At 43.4% G+C, this 19,775-nt stretch overlaps 1 protein-coding gene across 1 annotated transcript in view; it reads right to left on the bottom strand.

Moving 5' to 3' along the window:
* Positions 1-13,773, bottom strand: part of LOC149452371 (UDP-glycosyltransferase 3A1-like) — a 34,710-nt gene extending 20,937 nt beyond the window's left edge. The window contains exons 1-2 of the mRNA XM_089689427.1: positions 13,654-13,773; positions 133-234 (exon numbers count right to left, since the gene is read on the bottom strand). Of these exons, the coding sequence (XP_089545553.1) occupies positions 133-234; positions 13,654-13,750 (199 nt within the window). The 5' untranslated portion in view covers positions 13,751-13,773. The remainder of the gene's footprint in view (positions 1-132; positions 235-13,653) is intronic.
* Positions 13,774-19,775: the final 6,002 nt, after the last annotated feature.

Below are 19,775 nucleotides of genomic sequence, written 5' to 3'. Positions count from 1 at the left end.
TAACTAGAAAAAAAAGTTTGGGCTACAGCTGGGCTTTACATAACGTTTAACAAGTTATTTTAACAATGCTACACATTTATCTGACTCCATGTGTAATTATCAGAGATTGTGATCATTCTACTGTACACTCACCTGGAGGCATTCTTTCCCCATTCTGCAGAAACAGTCTCACTTCATGCCCGTTGTTCTGTAGGATTCGGGAGATCTCATCCATCAGGAGGTAGTGACTCCCACCTGGAAACACAAGTAATAAAAACACAGAATGTGAGGACAACCAATGTAGAAGTCTCAGCAATGGAGACAACAATGCAAACCTGAAAGAAATTCTTCTGTGGAGAAAAGTAAAAGTGTTGTCATTGATGAGTATAGTTCATATTAGAAGCTGTGCTCTTGCAGTACTTGACTTCTATATGATCAGGGAGAAGCTCAAAGTGAATGCAACAGGTAACTCCATACCAGAACTAAACAGAAAGATACAAAGTCAACGAAACTCAAAATAAATGCGTATCACAGACATGGTGATATGACAAAGGTAACACTCTGCTGCTGGCATTATGTCTGCAAATGGCCTGCAACTCAGTAACACACACATTCTGGTAAAGGCTCTATGGATCTAACAGGCTCAACTGCAGGATTTTGTTAGAAAGCTGCTAATTGGGGGACTACATTTTTCCCAGAAGAGCTGGTGTGTGGGCGGAGGGATATAAATGTTGAAGTCGGGGAACATGAAGTGAGAGGGGAGAGAGCTGGAGAGCAGAAGCAAAGAGTGAGAGTTGTGCTGACTGCTGGAGGACCAGACCAGGCCACAGAGCCAGAGAGAGGAGAGGTGAGGAGGAGTCTCTAACCGCTAGCCTTGCCATTCTGTTCAGTGAGACAGTCTATCAGCAGGTGACCCGGAGCGTGGTGACCAGAGGGAATGCTGCAAATGAGACTGGAGAACTTGTGGGGCCCCCATCCGCAGAGAGAGAGTCAGCCAGGAACTGCTGGAAGCCACTGATCAGGTGAGAGTCCCATACACCAGTTAAGCAAGAAAACATTTTGGCTACGTTCACACTAGCGCTGTGTGCAGGCGGCAGAGAGGCGTTTGGGAAGCGTTTTTACCGCTTCCCAAACGCCTCTGCCAATTCTGCACATTACAGCACATGGTGCTGTTCTAACGGGAGCGTTTGCGTCGCGTCGCGTTGCGTCGCGGCAAAACGGACACCTCTGGACGAGTCAGGAGGCGTTGAAGCCTCCTATTCGCGTCTATGGTGCCGCTCCGCAAACACCCGGCCGGCGTTTGCGGTGCGGTTGCGACGCGGTTGCGGGGCGTTTGCGGAGCGGTAACACCACTCAAACTGCATTATAGGCGTTTGTGGGACGTTATTAACGCTCGGCAAACGCCTAGCAACCGCCGCTAAACCGCGCATGTGGCGTTTGCCGAGCGTTTGCCGAGCGTTAAAAAACACTCAGCAAACACCGGACCAACGCTTGCCAAACGCTATAGGGGCATTTGGCAAGCGTTGGCAAAACAGCCAAGTGTGAACGAGCCCTAACATTCTCCTCCTGCCTTCTTTTCTACCTGCACACAGTTGTGAACATTACATGCAGTTAACACGTGTTGCGGCATAGTTCCTATAGCTGCTACTGTTGAACACATTTGCAGTATAGTCAAATCAGTAGAGCTGATTGCAGTGCACACCTCTTGTGGGCCAAATAACATCAGTGCTCCCTGAACCATTGGCCTATCTTCCTAAAGGAACTTCTACCACCACTTCCCTTGGTCACCGCATCCCAGTGTGAAGTTGGCCTTTGCCAACAAGCCCATTTGTCAGTTAACAATTTATATGCCTTTTATCTGCTCTTTTTCCAGCACATTGAAAGAAGCAGCATCCAGGTCAAGTGTCACTTAAAGGGAAAGCCCTTTTACTTTCTTCTACCTTCCATTTGCATCAATCTTGTCGGGGACTATCACCTACATCATTGTCTACTTGTGCACCAAGTGGGCCCCAGCGAGCGCGCAGAAGAATACTCACTGCATTTAAAGGGACATTAATTACTCTAGTCAAAGAGCTCTTTACTTTATATTTAACCCTTGCATCAAATTCTGATGGAGTTGACACCACCTCAGGTTAGAGGCATTGGGTAAATTTCTGCAGAGCAGGACTGCTAACAATGATTGAGCTTCTGTTATAGGTCTTGCTTCTTTGCTTAGAGCTGCTAAGAGTAACTATTGCTATTCAAAGTATCAATATCAGCTTATTCTTTTCAAGTTTACACTGAAGTTTGATATAAAACTCATATCAATTTACTCTAATCTGTGTGTGAGTCTACTTTCTGGTATTATAGTGTCTACCATTAACCAGGTGTGCCTGAGGGGCTGAGGGTGTTCTTGGAGTCGAGCGCAGAACAAGAAACCCAAAATCACCAAGCGGATCCTTCGGGGATAGTGCTACACAAAGAAATTGTAATGAAGAATATAGATGTTTTGGGGGGCCTTGTGCATTCTCTGTGTCTGCTCGAGGAAGGGACCCTGCAAGGCTTCGAAACTGGCATTCTCTGACTTATGTCATTCTGTCTTCACAATAAGTATGTGAAACACAATTATTTGGACCGCCACTGACTTCATATCTTGTCATTACAGAGCTGACTTCCTAATAAAATGACTTTAGTACTTAGAGTCACATACCCAGAGCAACTATAAACTCATTCTATCAGTGTGACAGCCAGGGAAAGAGGCCTGTACACCACACTTCATTACAGTCATTGCACAATACATTGCAGGACATTACATTTAACATAGTGCAGAACAATACAGTACCACCAGCACTTTGCATTGCAGAATAATAAATCAAGCACCCTTTACATCACAGAACATAACTCATATGGAATAAAGTAATGGAAGCTTACTCCTGTCAAGTTTTTATTGCCATCTGGGTCCCATTGGACAACAATGGCTTCTACATCAACTTTTAAAGGAACATTTTCTGGTGTTTCTCAAGCGAATTGCAGGATTATGGCTGTACTACCACCCTGGATCATGTATATTTGTGGGGATACTGTACCCATCAGAGAGAGATATTACAACATACCCCCTGCCCTGTGTCAGGAAGTCAATGACTTACTCCACAACATAGAGCTACAGAGTGGGGTCAACCAGGAAAGTTGGAGCCCATGGACAGCCCCCATCATTGTATTTTGAAAACAAAATGGGAACCTATGCTTCTATGTGGATTATTGGAAATGTATAAACTCATCAAGATTTAATTGAATGTCATTTGGCCTGACAAATGCCCCTAGTTCTTTTCAGAGGGTCATGGAATGGTGCTTGGGAGACCTCAATTTTGGTAGTTCTCATTTATCTAGATGACATCATCTTCTCTAAAACATTTGAAGATCATGTTCATCACCTTGATCAAGCGTTCACCCAGTTTAACCTATATGGTTTAAGCTGAAGCCAGATAAATATCATCTGATGAGAACTAGTATCTAGGCTATATGGTGGAGGCTGGAGAGGTATCCCCTGAGCCATCTAAGATACAAGCAGTATGGGACTGGTCAGCTCCCAAAACCATGAGTCTTTCCTAGGGTTTGTAGGCTACTACCAACTTATCATCCCTACATTTGCCCAAATCATGGCACTCCTTACACAATTGCTGTGCAGACAGTCTACTCAGCAGAAAGGCAAGTTGTTTCTTTCTATTCAGTCCAATTGGCAAAAAAGCTCAGGAGGAGACATTCAAAACTCTCAAAGAGCTGTTCACCCCAGCTTCTCTCCTACTTGTGCTGAATATGCAAAGGGATTTATTTACTAACCCCAGGTTGGGTGGTGGGCGGGTGGTGTCAGTGCGGATCCGCATGAAAATCCGTGTAGCCGCACCACCCGCACAGAGAAATGTGGATCCGCGGGTGGGTGCCATTAGTTCTAATGGCACGGCGCCCACACTGGAAAACACAACCGTACTGGGAACCGAGGTCCCCGTGCGAGCTGCAGTTTCCAAAGAAGTGCTTTTTCCCTGCGTGTCACGGGGCACGGGAGTCCATTCAAATGAATGAGCTCTTGTGCCCTTGCAAAACGCGGCCTGCACGGCTGCATAGATGTGAACCGGGGGTAAAGCTAGTTCACACAGAATCTCCTGTACCTGAACATGGTAGCCAATCAACTCATAACCTCAGCTTGTTTAATTAAGCTTTAGCAATGAAACCTGGAAGCTAATTGGTTTCTATGCAGAAGTGCACGAGAGTCTGAGTGAACCAGCTTTAGTAAATAAACCCCACAGCCTTTTCATATCTACATTGATGGCAGTCTCCAAAGAATGAGTGCTATACGTGAGTAAGAGCCATACCATGATGCAAGTGGATTTTAATTGTTTTTAGCCTCAAATAAAAACTTTCAGACTTACAACCAGTAAAAACATGACAATGCAACCTCTAAACATTAAACTAATTAACTGCTAGACACCTAAACAAGTCTTATTAGTATGGCTAGTAGTCACAGGAATTACCCACCCTGCCTCCCTTGCCTGTGTGCTGGAAAACATGTCCACAATAAGTCTTGATTAGCCAGGGTGTGCCCAGAAGGATGCCCAGAAACAGTTCCACTCGTTTCTAAATGTCCCACCCCCAGATTAAGATCTAGGGCAGCCTTTCTCAACCAGGGTGCCCAGGCACCCTGTGGTGCCTTGAGGTTTCCTCAGGGGTGCCTTGGCAAAATGTCTAAAAATTGTCCAAAACTTTTATACAAGCCAGCGTGTGCGGTGGAACAAACCTGCCTTTTAGTTACACAAAGCCACAGGTTTTCATTGTGCACCATTACGACCGTCCAGCCACCGGCATCCTGACAACCAATGACATCATCAGTTAAGGAGAATGTCAGCTGCCTGCACGGCATCCTTGTTTGACCCTCCCCTGCCCCTCTCCATCAGTGCTGGGGTCATATCAGCTCAGTGATGGAGAAAAACTGAGGAAGAAGAGAAACATTGGAATACTAGTCAGTACCAGTATGCAAAAGTGTATGCTTTGAAAGAATGAATCACCTCTAATGTTGGGTGTCCTACATGTGTGGATGTTGTTGTGTTATATAAAACTATTAGAATCGTTTTTCACATTTTAGAATGGGTGCCTCTTTAAAATTATGGACACTCTTGAAGAACCCCATTTTGCAATGGGGTGCCTCAAGACTGTCCGTAATTTTAAAGGGTGCCTTGACTGAAAAAAGGTTGAGAAACTCTGGTCTAGATTACCAAGTGGCACATCTTCGGTGGAAATAATTGAGAAACCTAATAATATAAATTTGGTAGTAGCCGGGCAAAATGGGCAAATGCTGCATGTAGTTCTCAAGGAGCAGCCTGGGCAAGATAAGAAAAATGCCCAAGGAGAGTTCCATATCCCTGGCTGGTGAAGATGTGTCTGCACAATCTGTCAGACACAATGTTCCTGCAGATGCACCACTGTTCTGGCCACATAATCCCAGTAGATACTTCCGGCCAGTTAAAGGGTTTCAGGACCTGGCTCTCCTCCATGCTCTGACTGGGAAAAGCTGACAAAATCCCTGGTCTCCCTCATGGGACATAATCAGTGAGTAGTAGGCTAGCCCATAGTCCCCTCAAAAAGCCCCTGTCCTGGCTGGGTCTGTCGCAGGGGTATACATATGTAGAGGGGAATATATGTGTGTAAATTGCAAAGTACATATGGGATGGGGTGAATATTTATGTGTATGTGGGCGGAGTATACATGAGTGAGGGGGTGAATATTTTTGTGTATTTATGGGATATACATGTATAAGGTATGAATAATTATGTGTATGGGGCAGGAACACATGTGACTTACCTGTATTTAATAGGTTCTCTCAGCAGGGCTCTAAGAGCTCCCAGATCTTCCTCCTCTACCAGTTCTCTCCAGGTTGTGGCATCTCCTGGAACCTGCTGCTGGTTATTTGCCCTGAATGTGTGGCAGATGCGGTGGATGTGTCGCCACATTGGGGAGATGTACCAGCTGCACAGCAGTGAGTGCTATTGTGGGGTGTGCCTGACTTTTCTGGCATGGGAGGTGACAGGGAGGCTGCACGGGTCCCCTGGAGCATGGGTGGGGGTCGACATGTTACCCCTGTGACCCTTCAAGCTCCGCCCATAAGCAAACTGTAATATTTATAGTGGAGAAAACTGTAATGTTTATAGTAAAGCAAACTAATAATTATGGAGGTGCAAACGGTAATATGTATTATGGAGCATACTGTAATGTTTGTGGTTGAACAAATTGTGATGTTTATGGTGCTGCAAACAATATTTTTTGTGGTGAAGCAAATTACCCATCATTAAAGAGGGACTTGCCAGGCACCATTAAAAGGAGTGTAGGGACACAATGACCACCATAGTACAGGAGGGCACTGTGTACCAATGACCACCAATGTAAGTGTTCATTCAGACGTGCAGTTACCATTGCTGCCCTCTAAGAAGCAATTGGCAGTGGATCACTTATCAGATGGTGTTTGACAGGTAGTGAGGAGGTACTATGTCACCCTCAAGTGCCTGTTTCAACCCTGAAAATGCCATCCCACAACCAGGAATGCAAATGGTTAAAGTTTGGTTGCAGTATGGCTCTATTTGCTTGAATGGGTTTCGTTCAGCCGCAGTATCACTCACTGAATGAGCAGTCAGGACAGCAAAACCACAGCTCAACCACATGCTTTTACTGTCCTACGGCCACAGGTGTGAATGAGGGCCCAAGAGGGCACACTAACCACTAATGTAAGCAGAAACATTGACCACCACAGGGCACACTGAGCACTGCTCAGCAACATAAGTGGTTACAATGAGCACTGACCATCAATGTAGGTGGTCACATTGAGCTGTGTCCAGCAATCTAAGTAGTCACACTGAGCCCAAACAACCAATGGAATTGGTCACACTGAGAACTGACCACAAATTTAAGGTTTACTCTAAGCACTGACCAACAATGTAAGTGGTCATACTGAGCACTGACCACCAATGTACAGTTGTGTTCAAAATAATAGCAGTCAGACATCACTAACCTGATCAGTCACTGTTTTTGGTAGAAATGATATTTCTACATGGCAAATAATTTACTAGCAGGTGTAGTAGAGTAATAGAAATTCAACAGACCCAACAGTCATGACATGCATGCTGCTGATTCTGTGTAATTGAATCACTATTTGAAAGGGGCATGTTCAAAATAATAGCAGTGTGGAGTTTTATTAGTGAGGTCATTCATTCTTTGAAAAACAGGTGGCAATTATTGCCCTTATTTAAGGAAGGAAGGAAGGCAGCAAATGTTGTACATGCTGGTTACAGTGCATTTCTCTCTGAAATTCTGAGGAAAATGGGTCGTTCCAGACATTGTTCAGAAGAACAGCGTACCTTGATTAAAAAGTTGATTGGAGAGGGGAAAACATATAAAGAAGTGCAGAAAATGATAGGCTGCTCAGCTAAAATGATCGCAAATGCTTTAAAATGGCAACCAAAACCTGAAAGACGTGGAAAAACTACCATTCAAATGGATAGAAGAATAGCCAAACTGGCAAGGACTCAGCCAACAATCAGCTCCAGGAAGATCAAAGAAGGTCTAATGTTCCCTGTGAGTACTGTTACAATTAGAAGACGCCTATGTGAAGCCAAGCTATCTGCAAGAAGCCCCCGCAAAGTCCCACTGTTGAAAAAAAGACATGTGCTGAAGAGGTTACAATTTGCCAAAGAGCAGAGAGAATACTTGAAGAGGTCATGCTGCCTTATGCTGAAGAGGAAATGCCCTTGAAATGGGTGTTCCAACAAGACAACGACCCCAAACACACCAGTAAACGTGCAACATCTTGGTTCCAGACCAACAAGATTGACGTTATGGAGTGGCCAGCCCAATCCCCGGATCTTAATCCAATAGAAAACTTGTGGGGTGACATCAAAAATGCCGTTTCTGAGGCAAAACCAAGAAATAGAGAAGAACTGTGGAATGTAGTCCAATCATCCTGGGCTGGAATACCTGGTTACAGGTGCCAGAAGTTGGTTGACTCCATGCAACACAGATGTACAGCAGTTCTCAGAAACAGTGCTTATACAACGAAATATTCATTAAGCGATTCAAAGGAAAGCAAAATCTTCAAACATTTTTCAGTTTATATAGTGAATGTTTGAGTTTGTAAAGAAGAATACAAACACGGCTATTTTTTTGAACAGTCTAATATTCACTTTTCTTCAATTTTTTTAGAGGAACAACACAAATTTGATCTATTTTTCTTCAAGTTTTGATTTGGAATAGAATGTGTAGTGTTCCCAATGCATTTGTGTGTATGGAAATAAAAGCTATTAGAAGGATTTTGAGCTTTATTCACTTTTTTCAACACACTGCTATTATTTTGAACACAACTGTACCTGCTGTGCTGTGTATGTTAGTCTTGACTACTGCATTACATACACTGCGTTGTACGTTTTACAGTTCTGACCACTGCAATTTATATGCTTTGTTGCTTGAAATATGTTATTTAGCAAAGGGCATATTGTCTTAAAGCGGTAGTAAACTTCAGAAAAAAAAACTGTTCCTGCAAGGCGATATTATAATATGTAAAATAAAATAATAATAAGCAAACTTGACTGAAATAAATAAAAAAATAAAAATAAAGTGTCCCATACACCTAGAGTCCAAATAAAGTCCAAATTAAAATCCAAAAATTCTTGCAGGTGATTTCACAATAAATCTTTATCCCCGAATAAGATTGATGGTATACTCCAGAAGATCTTCATATACCTCAAAGAAAAAATCTAAACATAGTGTATTATCCCAAGTATTATCCCGTAGTACACGTGTCACATGTAGACAAACTAAGGTGCCACAGCAATCATGAAATATCAGGACTCCAACAACTCAATTAGTAACTCCACTACACACAATATAAAAAGTGCATAATTACCCTAACATAGATAAAATCAGCATAGGATCCATAATAAAGATGAGATTGCCTCCAAACATTGTTCTACCGTCTTCTCCAAACACTTCCCATAGACCTCATAAACAGACCAGGGATCAGTATATGTATTAGATGACAAACATATTTTATTGTAGCAACTTACATTAGAATTTGATGAAATCAGCTTCCATATAGTGAGATGGTCCAAATAACCCCACTCCTCAGCGGTAACTATATTTATATGGCCATACCACTCTGAAGGAGAGCCAGGCAGTGAATTGAAGTCTCCAGGGTAGGAACAGCCATGTGTTCCAGAACCCAAAATGGCCGCCACGGCACTTCTGGAAAACGTCAATATGTCACCATGTCACGTGCCCCGTGTTGTTATAATATGCTAGTATGCATTGCACACTAGCACATTATGAAAGACTTACCTTTAAACAAAGCCCTCCAGCGGTGCGCTGTTACTGATGAGAAGGCTTCCATCTTCATCCGGTCTTCCTTCTGAGTAAGCAGGCTGTGGCCACTTGACTGATGACGTCATACAGCTCTGAAGGCACAACACGGGTATGCCTTTCCTGCAGCATGCATGCGCTTGTGACATCACTGGCTGCCGCTCACTCGAATACCCCTTATATGGCGCACGTTTAGGAGATATTCATTTTTCCTACAGGTAAGAGGACAGCGACTTGTGGTAAGAGGACAGCGACTTGTGTGCAGTGTATATAGCAAGTAGGCTCCGGTTCTATTTGACCTATTCTTCTTCAGCCACTCCCACTGGTAGGTGCTATGTCTACATGGCCACCACTAGCCATGGCATGCTAAGCCCCTTTTATTAATTCGCCCCTGGGTGTCCTAGGTCTATCACAATCCTAGCAACATCCATGCACCATAGTGAGAGTCCGTATTTAACTTTTCCTAGCTAATAAGCAATGACAGATGGGTGTCAGCGACCTATCTGTGGTCTGCAGGGTAATCCCACAGCTCTGATATCTAATCTATGGTAGTGCAGGCTGCTGGGACTCAGGGCTGTCCATTATTGGCAGATTGATATCAGAAGAGTGGGGGAAGTGGTCTGGAGCAGCTTGAGTTGTCATGGGTCAGAATTATTTACTGTATACTGTGTACTTTTCAATGTGTATTTGATTATTTAGATGGTTCTCAGTTTTTTTGTGATTATTGAATTACTATACCTAACCGATTCCCACAAATTAACGTACCGATATATGTCCTCAGGTTTCAGTGGTTCTACCATGGGCATGGCTGCAGCTGCATCATAACTCTGTTATTGCTTATACAGTGTTTACTGTGTAGGAAATTGTTTTAGCTGTCTTGAATGGGTTTCCCATTTATGAACAGCTTGCTTACGGTTGTGATCTGTGATTGGCTACAGATAATTACATGGTACAGGTAGCCAGGTACCATGTGATTGCTGTGGGCCAATCACAGATCACAACAGTAAGCAAGCTGTTCATGAATGGAAAGCCATTCATGACAGGTTGTTTACATTGTTATCACGTAATTGCTATGACCAATCGTAGCGATTGCATGATACCCAGTAACTGGCTACCAGTAACAGTAGTCCTTTGTGTCCGGTGGACACAACAGTCACAGGATGGGCATGCTGCATGCTCCTAACCAGGAAGAGGCAGAATCACATATATACAGTGGGGCAAAAAAAGTATTTAGTCAGCCACCAATTGTGCAAGTTCTCCCACTTAAAAAGATGAGAGAGGCCTGTAATTGGCATCATAGGTAGACCTCAACTATGAGAGACAAAATGAGAAAACAAATCCAGACAATCACATTGGCTGATTTGGAAAGAATGTATTTGCAAATTATGGTGGAAAATAAGTATTTGGTCACCTACAAACAAGCAAGATTTCTGGCTCTCACAGACCTGTACCTTCTTCTTTAAGAGGCTCCTCTGTCCTGCACTCATTACCTGTATCAATGGCACCTCTTTGAACTTACCAGTATAAAAGACACCTGTCCACAACCTCAAACAGTCACACTCCAAACTCATAGTTGAGGTCTACCTAGGATGCCAATTACAGGCGTCTCTCATCTTTTTAAGTGGGAGAACTTGCACAATTGGTGGCTGACTAAATACTTTTTTGCCCCACTGTAAATATGTATCTGTGTCGGCAGCTGCCACCCTACACTGTAAATGTTCAGTGGCAGGGCGGCAAGAGAATTTTGCTAATCTTCTATCAAACTCTTTACTATTTATTCAAATAAAGCCTTTTCACCTGTGTGCATTATTCAAATAGTCCAACTCACACTCTAGAGTACTAAATGAACTATCAAAACAGAATCGGCTCCAGATTCTCTCTGCTCCAGTTTTAGTAAATCCCCTCAATGTACTCAGCTATGCCACAGTACAAAACACGTGATGTTGCCAACAAAAAAGTATGGGCAAGACAGACGTGGATTTTGTTTAAGGCTCCATGCACACTAGCATTTTTAAAAAGTTCAAAAGACACTTGAAAAAAATCGTTGGATGAAAACGATTAATAATAGTGTTTTTGTGCAGGTTTGTAGTAGCATTTAGGGCTCATGTACACTGCAGCTGATAAACTCACGTTTAGGAGCTTTTCTGCGTTTTTTTTCAGAAGCCCCTGAACTCTCCCTAATGTTTTTCTATGTGTCCATGTACACATCGTCGTTTACAGGCAGTTGAGTTTACAGTTGTTTTTTTGAACGCACCAAACTTGTGTATAGGAGTAGATTTTATCAGCGTTTCAAATGCCAAACGCTTGTAAACGTGGCTAACCGTGTTTATAAGCGTTTGCGTTTAGAAGCGTTTTTTAACTGTTCCATGTCCAGAGCTTTTTTCATCATCAGTAATGCATGCAAAGCATTTTGTATTCAAATGGACCCGGAACACCAGCGCAGTCAGTTCCAGGTTTCGCGTGAAGGAAAAAATGGTAGAACGTGCCGCATTATGTTCATGATGGGATCCATAGTGAATACAACCAGAAAAGACAGGTCATCTCAACACATACTGCTCTCTCTGCTTCTGCTCTCTCTATTTCTCTCAAAATGTCTGAAATAGTTAATTTTTTTACGGTTTTTCAGTGCATTCTGGGCATTTGGGAATGTCTCCTGAGGTTATCTTTAAAAAACACTTCTAAACGCGGCTAAACAGATGTTTTTTAAAATACGTTTTCCAGCAGTCAGTTTCCATCATTTAGAAGAGTTTACCAAACGTCCCGTGTACATGGAGTCTTAGAAGTGTTTAGGAGTGTTAGTGTTTAACCAGGTGCCGACCGCAGATAGCTGAATGACGGCTACACTGCGGCCAGCCAGTTCTGGGAGGGCGTCATATGACGTTCTCCCAGAACGCGCACTCCTGAGCACCCCCGGCGATCTCCGTGATCGCTGTGTCCTACGGATACAGCTGATCACGTGATGTGGTAAATGGCCAATCACAGCGGCCTTTTACCACGTGATCAGCCATGTCCAATGACACGCTGATCACCGGTAAATGCAATTGCCAGTTCTCGGTTGCACTTTCCTCACGCTGTCAGAGCGTGAGGAAAGTACTGCTGAGAACCGGCAGTTGTCAGAGCAGGGATTGGCACCGATCATCGGGGGAACTGATGATCAGTGCCCCGATGATCGGTGCCCAGCAGTGCCACCCACCAGTTCCACCCACCTGTGCCCAGCAGTGCGCCCTCCTGTGTCCAGCAGTGCGCCCACCTGTGCCCAGTAGTGCGCCTTCCTGTGTCCAGCAGTGCACTCACCTGTGCCACCCAGAAGTGCCACCCATCTGTGCCCAGCAGTGCCACCCACCTGTGCCCACCAGTGCCACGCACCTGTGCCCACCAGTGCCCATCAGTGCAGCCCAGCAGTGCTGCCAGTCAGTGCCCAGCAGTTGCGCCAGTCAATGCCCAGAAGTGATGCCAGTCAGTGCCACCTATCAGTGCTGTCTATCAGTGCTGCCTATCCATGACACCTCATTAGTGCTGCCTATCAGTGCCGCTTATCCGTGCCATCTCATTAGTGCCGCCTAGCAGTGCCCGTCAGTGCTGCCTATCAGTGCCGCCTATTAGTGCCCATCAGTGCTGCCTCATCAACGCACATCAGTGAAGGAAAAAAATTACCTGTTTGAAAAATTTTATAATAAAAACTTTTTTTTTTTCAAATTTTTTGCACTTTTTTTGTTTATAGCACAAAAAGTAAAGCGCCCAGTGGCGATTAAATACCACCAAAAAAAAGCTCTATTTGTGAGAAAAAAATAATTTCATATGGATACAATCTTGCATGACTGCGCAATTGTCAAAGTGTGACAGCGCTGAAAGCTGAAAATTGGCCTGGTAAAGAAGGGGGTATAAGTGCCCGGTAGGCAAGTGGTTATATAGCATTTTCACAGTATATTAAATAAAAAAACAAAAACCGCTCAAAAAAAGCTGTTAGAAGAGTTTTATAGAAGCATTTAGGAGTATTTAGTTTTTTTTCTGCTGGAAAAATGCTACCAAAAACTCTACAAAAGCAATTTTTTTGTGCTCCCAAATAATGAAGCTTGAAAAATGCTTCTAGAATAAACTAGTGCGCATGGCCACATAGGATAACACTACAGTATAAGCTTCTAGGGGCAAAAAAAGAAAATTGCTTGTTTAATAGCTTGTAGGAGCTTAAGAAAAGGCTAGTGTGCATGGAGTCTTAGTCTTGGAAGTTCAGGAATGTAAACTTATCTGAACGTGAATAATATGTTATATTGTAAGTGTAAAAAGAAAATAAAGGAAAGGACTCACCATTGAAGCAGATTGTCAGGATTTTGGCTCCATGAAGAGAGAGGAACTGCAATGCAAAGACCAGAAGGAATGCAGCCTGCTTCTTACATGCAGCCATTGTAGTGAGATATCAGAAGCAACAGAATCATTTGTACACTGTGTGTACAGGGGTCACTGACCGCACTGAGACTGGGAGGGATTACAGTACTAGCCACACCCCTTCTGGCTTTATGCCAACATAGGGATAGGTCCAACAGTTCAACTAATCCAAATGAAATGTGTTTCTGGAAGAAAGTACTGACAATAGCTATTCTGAGAAATGTCACTTTTATTAGTGTAAAGTCACAGGTTGTAAAGAAATATATTTTCCTGTTGGCTATCAAAACAAGCCTGTGGCATGCATATTGAACAACTTCGTCCTAATTAAAGGGGCATGCATTCATGAATACCACCACAGAATGGGTGCAGGAGACAATGTGCCTTCTCTTTGGTGTGTTCTGGCCCTGGCATATCCAGAAATCCCATAATTACAAGTGGTTCCAGTACAAGCTTTCAGGCAGAATGACCTCTTGAGAGATTGGTTAGCCAGGTCAAAGTTTAGAACCTCAGCAGTAGATGTTACACATTCCTTTCTGAGTCCTAAAAACACAGCTTCCTACCCATGATTGGCATGCCAACAATGCTCTTTAATGATTAATAGGCATGAACTTTATACACACAACACCTGGGGTTAGTGACACCATTAGACATTACACATGACACTCATCCTTACTGATTTATACATTAGGGTATTTATGTAGGGGGAACCAACCAATAAATCAAGGACCAAGATGCCCAACACCGACATTCAATGTGCGAGTGTCAATTGTCCTTGGCAGTTTCTAAATGTAGCACTCGCCCCCGGAAGGGCCGCTAGAAATAAATTGGTCTTCTCTACGTGTTCAGAGGCTTCCATCCCTGGTACCAACTCTAGAAGAACCTCAACAAAATTCAGGCTAAGTCTAAGGATGTCTTTTAAAGTTTTTTTGCAGATCTTGAAAATAGGCAGGATACTCAAAAACACAGGTAGATCTTGGAGGGCATATTTCAAAGTCCTGTTACAGCAGTATTGGGCCCCACAGTAGCAGCCCCAAAGCAATGCTGGAAGTAGACGGGTCAGCCAGTTAACCTGAGACAGTTTAATAGCAGTCATTGTCCTTGCAGCAACCTCTGACGTCTAAGTTAGCTAGGCGAGAGGTCCTATTTATAATATCCAAAGCCAGATCCCAACCAGTTCCCCTGCAATATTCTTCAGTGAAAGCTTTCCTCTCCAGCCCAGCTTCCACCAGTAGTGTCCTCCAGCAATTTTCCTTAAGTCCAGCTCCCTCAGCCATAGTATCTACTGAGGCCTGACAGGCTTAGTTCTTCTGTATCACATTCAGAGGCCTCCTAGGGGGGTGACCCCCAGGTGAGAGACTTCTGATGAGACCCTTTCAATAATGTATCTTCCTTTCAGCCACACCTTCTGGACCTCCCTCGTAGGGATTGGGAACAGTCAAATAAATATTCATAATCCAGTGACTGATCCTCCTACACTCTTTCTGGAACATTCTACCAAACAGAGGCAGAAGCAATCATCTACCAGTTTTTGGGATGAGCCAGATCAGACGTAACAAGCCAAATGCAATTCAGATGGCTACAGCAGAGCCATACACTACATTTAGCCAGCCCAAGGCAGGGGCACTGCATAAACATTTCATTGAACATGGACACTTAGAAATGATTCACAGTGCTAGACCATGTACCTACAGACAGAAGGGGACAAGATATATTGGGGTTGATTTACTAAAGGCAAATAGGCTGTGTACTGCAAGTGCAGTTGCTTTAGATCCGAATGGAAGCTCTGAAATGAGGTGAAGCTCTGATGATTTCTTTCATCTAATCATGTGAAAGCAAAAATGCTGTTTTTTTATTTTCCTTGTATGTTCCCCTCAGATCTAGAGCAACTGCACTTTCAGTGCACTCCTGAGTGCACAGCTTATTTGCCTTTAGTAAATCAACTCCATTATGTTTCAATCATGATGTATTTTGTTAGAAATGAAATCGGTTCACAAGGAATGTGGTTATTAGGCAACATTGCGATTATTTCCACTTCAGCATGTATAAATTCTTTTATATGCGTTTTCAAATACTAGCCATGTGCCCTACGAAACTGTACTTAGATTAGCCTTACAGATTGAACAACTATTATTTAGCAATATTTTTTTACATGTTAAGGGGGAACTTACACAGCAATCTTTAAAGAAAGAGATGACAGCAAAATAGTTCCCAACATCTAGACCCCTGGGTGTGTTCCCACCAAGAAGTACACCTGTACCGTGGAAACTGTCCCCACAAAAGGCAAAGGACTAGTCGCCAGTATTGCCTGTGGTCTCCCTGCATCTGAACTTTTCCCCAATACTGACTTGCAGAACATGCCTTCTCTGCACTGTCTGTGTGGAGGTGGCCATTCTGGTAGAGGAACAGGGATTTGCTTCATCTCAGATCTGGCGACTTAATGAATGGTGATCTGATGATTGACGGGTTAATATTCAAGAAGCAGCATTAGAGGTACATTAAGCACAGATCCAGAGAATGAATAAAGTAGAAGCAGGGAGGTCATTGCATTGCAGGTTCTTAGCTACAGTTTCTTCTCCAGCAAGGAGAACAGTGAGCAGCACAGTAGTGATATCACCAGTTTTCACTCTCCAAAATGAGACTAGCAGTTGAGGCAATAGTGCCTCACACAGCAGATATACAGCTGTAAGGCTTATAAGAGAAGTATTGCCAAAGCATTCTTGGCCATGATTTTCTTGTTAGTCACATAAGTACAATTACTATAGCGTGCTATGAGCTAACAGAGCTGAGTCCCAGGAAGAATCCTGACAATATTGACGGAATCCACCCAGCTGCCTGATTGACAGTTGGCTCCACTTTTCAGCATGTGGCTGAGAGCCAGCCATTCCCACCCACCACTTCCCCCCCAAGCCCAGCGCTTCAGTGAAAACTGGAGGAGCAGAGAGGAGAGTGGTGACTGACAGCCACTGCTATCTGCTCAGAGCAGACCGAGAACTGAGCTATCAGCAGGCAAGGACTGGCCATAGGACACACCGGGCCAGGGCTGCCCTCTCACACTGTAAACGGTACATCTGCACCTTCCGCTGTCCACATAGGACATGGCAGAGTCCAGGGAGCCAGGTCTCTGGTACTGAAGCAGGTGGTGAGGATCCTTTGGGGGATTATAAACTGTGGTTTTTGGCTGAAGGAGGAGCGATCTCATCCAGTACGGGCACTGGGCAAGTAAGAGGAAGCCCATGTCATTTTATTGATATAAAGGAAGGCAGGATATGAGCGGATTGTGTACTGTGAGCGCAGTCAGGGAAATGTCATATTCTTTTACAGTGCCATGTGTAACCAGTGAGCTGCTCTGCCACACAGGTTGTCAGTGCTTAATAGAGGGGAAATGTCACATACTGTGTGATATAACATGATAATAATAATATAACACATAAAAAGACAAGTTGACAAGAGAAATAATGATTTGCAGTAACCTCTAGCAGCCAATCAATTAGCAGTAAGGATGTGCTATAACCTCTAGCAACCAATCAGTGAGCGGTAATGATAAGCAGTAATCTATAGCAACCAATCAGTGAGCGATAATTTTGTTCAGTAACCTCTAGCAACCAACCAGAGAGTGGTAACAAGATGTGGTAGCCGCCTGTAAAAACCCAGCAGAGGAAGACAGAAAACAGAATCTGTTACAAGATGTGTGTAGCCAGATTATGTTTACTACTTCCTTATTGGGTCTGGTGTGGGCCTCCAGGGTGGGACTGTGACATGGGCAGGAACCTACTCTGCTTGAGTAATCCTCCCACTGTAGTGTGTCACCTGTCACAGCACTCAATAGCCAGTGCTCAGCAGAGAATTTACATAATTCCATATGATTGGTAGTGACTGAAGCTAAATATAACTAAATGACATCGAGTTATTATTTGTAACTTGGTTAAAAAAAAAAGCTCAGTCTAAAATGCCCAGGCCTAATTTTTGTCTCAGTCCGGGTCTGGGCCTCTCACATACAGAATGTTTTAAAATTGCTTCTCCTCTTGGTAGCAGGGTCTTGCCAGCAAAAATGCCTGATGCTTGTCAAAGTGTCTAATGCTTTTACAGATGTTTAGTTGTGTTTACAATACTAATTTATTCTGGTCATTGAAATGAATTAACACTCAAGCACTAAATGCACCTAGAGTTAACATGCACTTAGGTGCATTTACACGCATGAAGCATTTTTTTCTGCCAAAATGCTGCTGTTCCTGGACACACTGGCCCTGTGGTTTTTTCCTGCTGGTAAACGCTACTGCTACTAAAAGCTTTGAAAAAAACACCCTGTGTGCATGAGGCCTTCAAGTGATCAAATATGTATTGAAAAGGTCCACCAAAAATACTGTATTTTTTTACTGTCTCTTCAGCACCGATGGAATTTATGGCAATGAAGCATCCAGAAAATGTGACCTTGACAGGTGTTGGTACAAACATGCCCTGCCTGCACCCACAGAGTGTCTACAGCAGCCTTTCTCAATATTTTTAACAAGGAGGAACCTTCGAACCCAGGTCTCAAGGATACTCCTGCTAATACAAGATAATGGCTAAGAAAGATAGCACAGTGAAAATTATAGTGTTTCTTCATATGGGTGGTCAAGGAAGTTTCCCCCTTCATTAGTGGTCAGTGGAGAAGGGCCCCCTTAAAGTGTTACTAAACCCCAGACCCTGCATTCACTATATCCGATCTCCCACAGTACACACAACATGGAAATGCAATTATTTTAGTAAATATAAACTGCTAAATACCTTTTCTCATAAGCAGTTAGTCTTGTGACTTCAGGAGAGCAATGGTTAAAGCATGTAGGAGGAGTTTTCTTTCTGCTCTAGGAGGATGCAGAACCCCTGACCTCAGTCTGGACAGTGCTGATTGGCGCTGTGCTGATCACATGCACTCTCCCAAGAAAAAAAAACCTCTCTAGCAATACACACTAAACTGAGTAGAGAAAAGTAAAAAGAGGGCGCACAGGCCTATTGCATTACCTTAAAAAATTATTAATGATAAACGTAGGTATTGTACTCACAAAATGACAATACAGTCAAAGGTACATCATATGGGAACAGCTCAGTCCAATCCAAACTACGTGTGTGTCCGTAATGGGAACTCTTGACCTCCAACAGGGTGACGCGTTTCGAGGACATGCCTCTTCCTCAGAGCTTGCTTTTCTTTACTCAGTATACTTGGACTTCCCCGGTCTTTTTTGGGCAGCAAGGCATGCATATTCCAAGAAATTCTTGATGCGGTCTTATCCTTTTGGAGTCTATCCCTAAGTGCAGAAGTATTTGGGTTTTCCATTTCTGTACACACTAAACTGAGCATGTGCATGTGGCTATGGGTTCAGTCTGTCTTATCAGGTGGACATTTGTACAAGAGGAGGGGCAGTTTGGATCAAATGGCCTTTTTACACAATGAAGAGGATTAACCCCTTAGGTCCCACAGTGAGTATAACAAGCATGCTTTACTGCATATACAGACTGATTTTACTGTTGTGGGTTTAGTAACACTTTAAATTGGTGGTCATTGGGAGAAGAGCCCCTGCACACTGATCCTCAGTGGAAAGAGTTCCCCTTACAGATATGCAGGCCATAGACGGCTCGAAAACCGGACGTTTTTTCATCCAATAAAAAAAAAACAAAACAAAAAAAAAACGGTTGTTCGTTAAACTGACGTTTCCACCAATGATTACGAAAATCGGCCAACCAAGTCATAAAGTTCACCCCCCATATAGCAGGCAAAACTTCTGTTCCTTCCAGGCATATTTGTTTTCCATAAAAACGATCGTACGATTTGACCATCATTGACGCGAAAATCTGTCGTTTTCCACAAATTTTCCAACAAGGCCGATAATCCAAAAGTGGAAAAAACGTGAAGACTGGCCGATGAATTAACCCACTAACAGTGCGAAAATAGTCCGATTAATCTTTCGGATGAAAAATCGGCCGATTTTCGAACCGTCTATGGCCGGCATAAACTAAAAGGATTATAAGAATCCATGGTTACTTATCTGAGAAGCAGACAATCAATGATC

This window comes from Staurois parvus, unplaced genomic scaffold (assembly GCF_062004578.1).
Source record: "Staurois parvus isolate SC_StPar_1 unplaced genomic scaffold, SC_StPar_1.0 ptg000475l, whole genome shotgun sequence".
Taxonomy (NCBI): domain Eukaryota; kingdom Metazoa; phylum Chordata; class Amphibia; order Anura; family Ranidae; genus Staurois; species Staurois parvus.
Note: the sequence above shows the minus strand (reverse complement) of the source record. Positions and strands in the feature narration are given on the sequence as shown.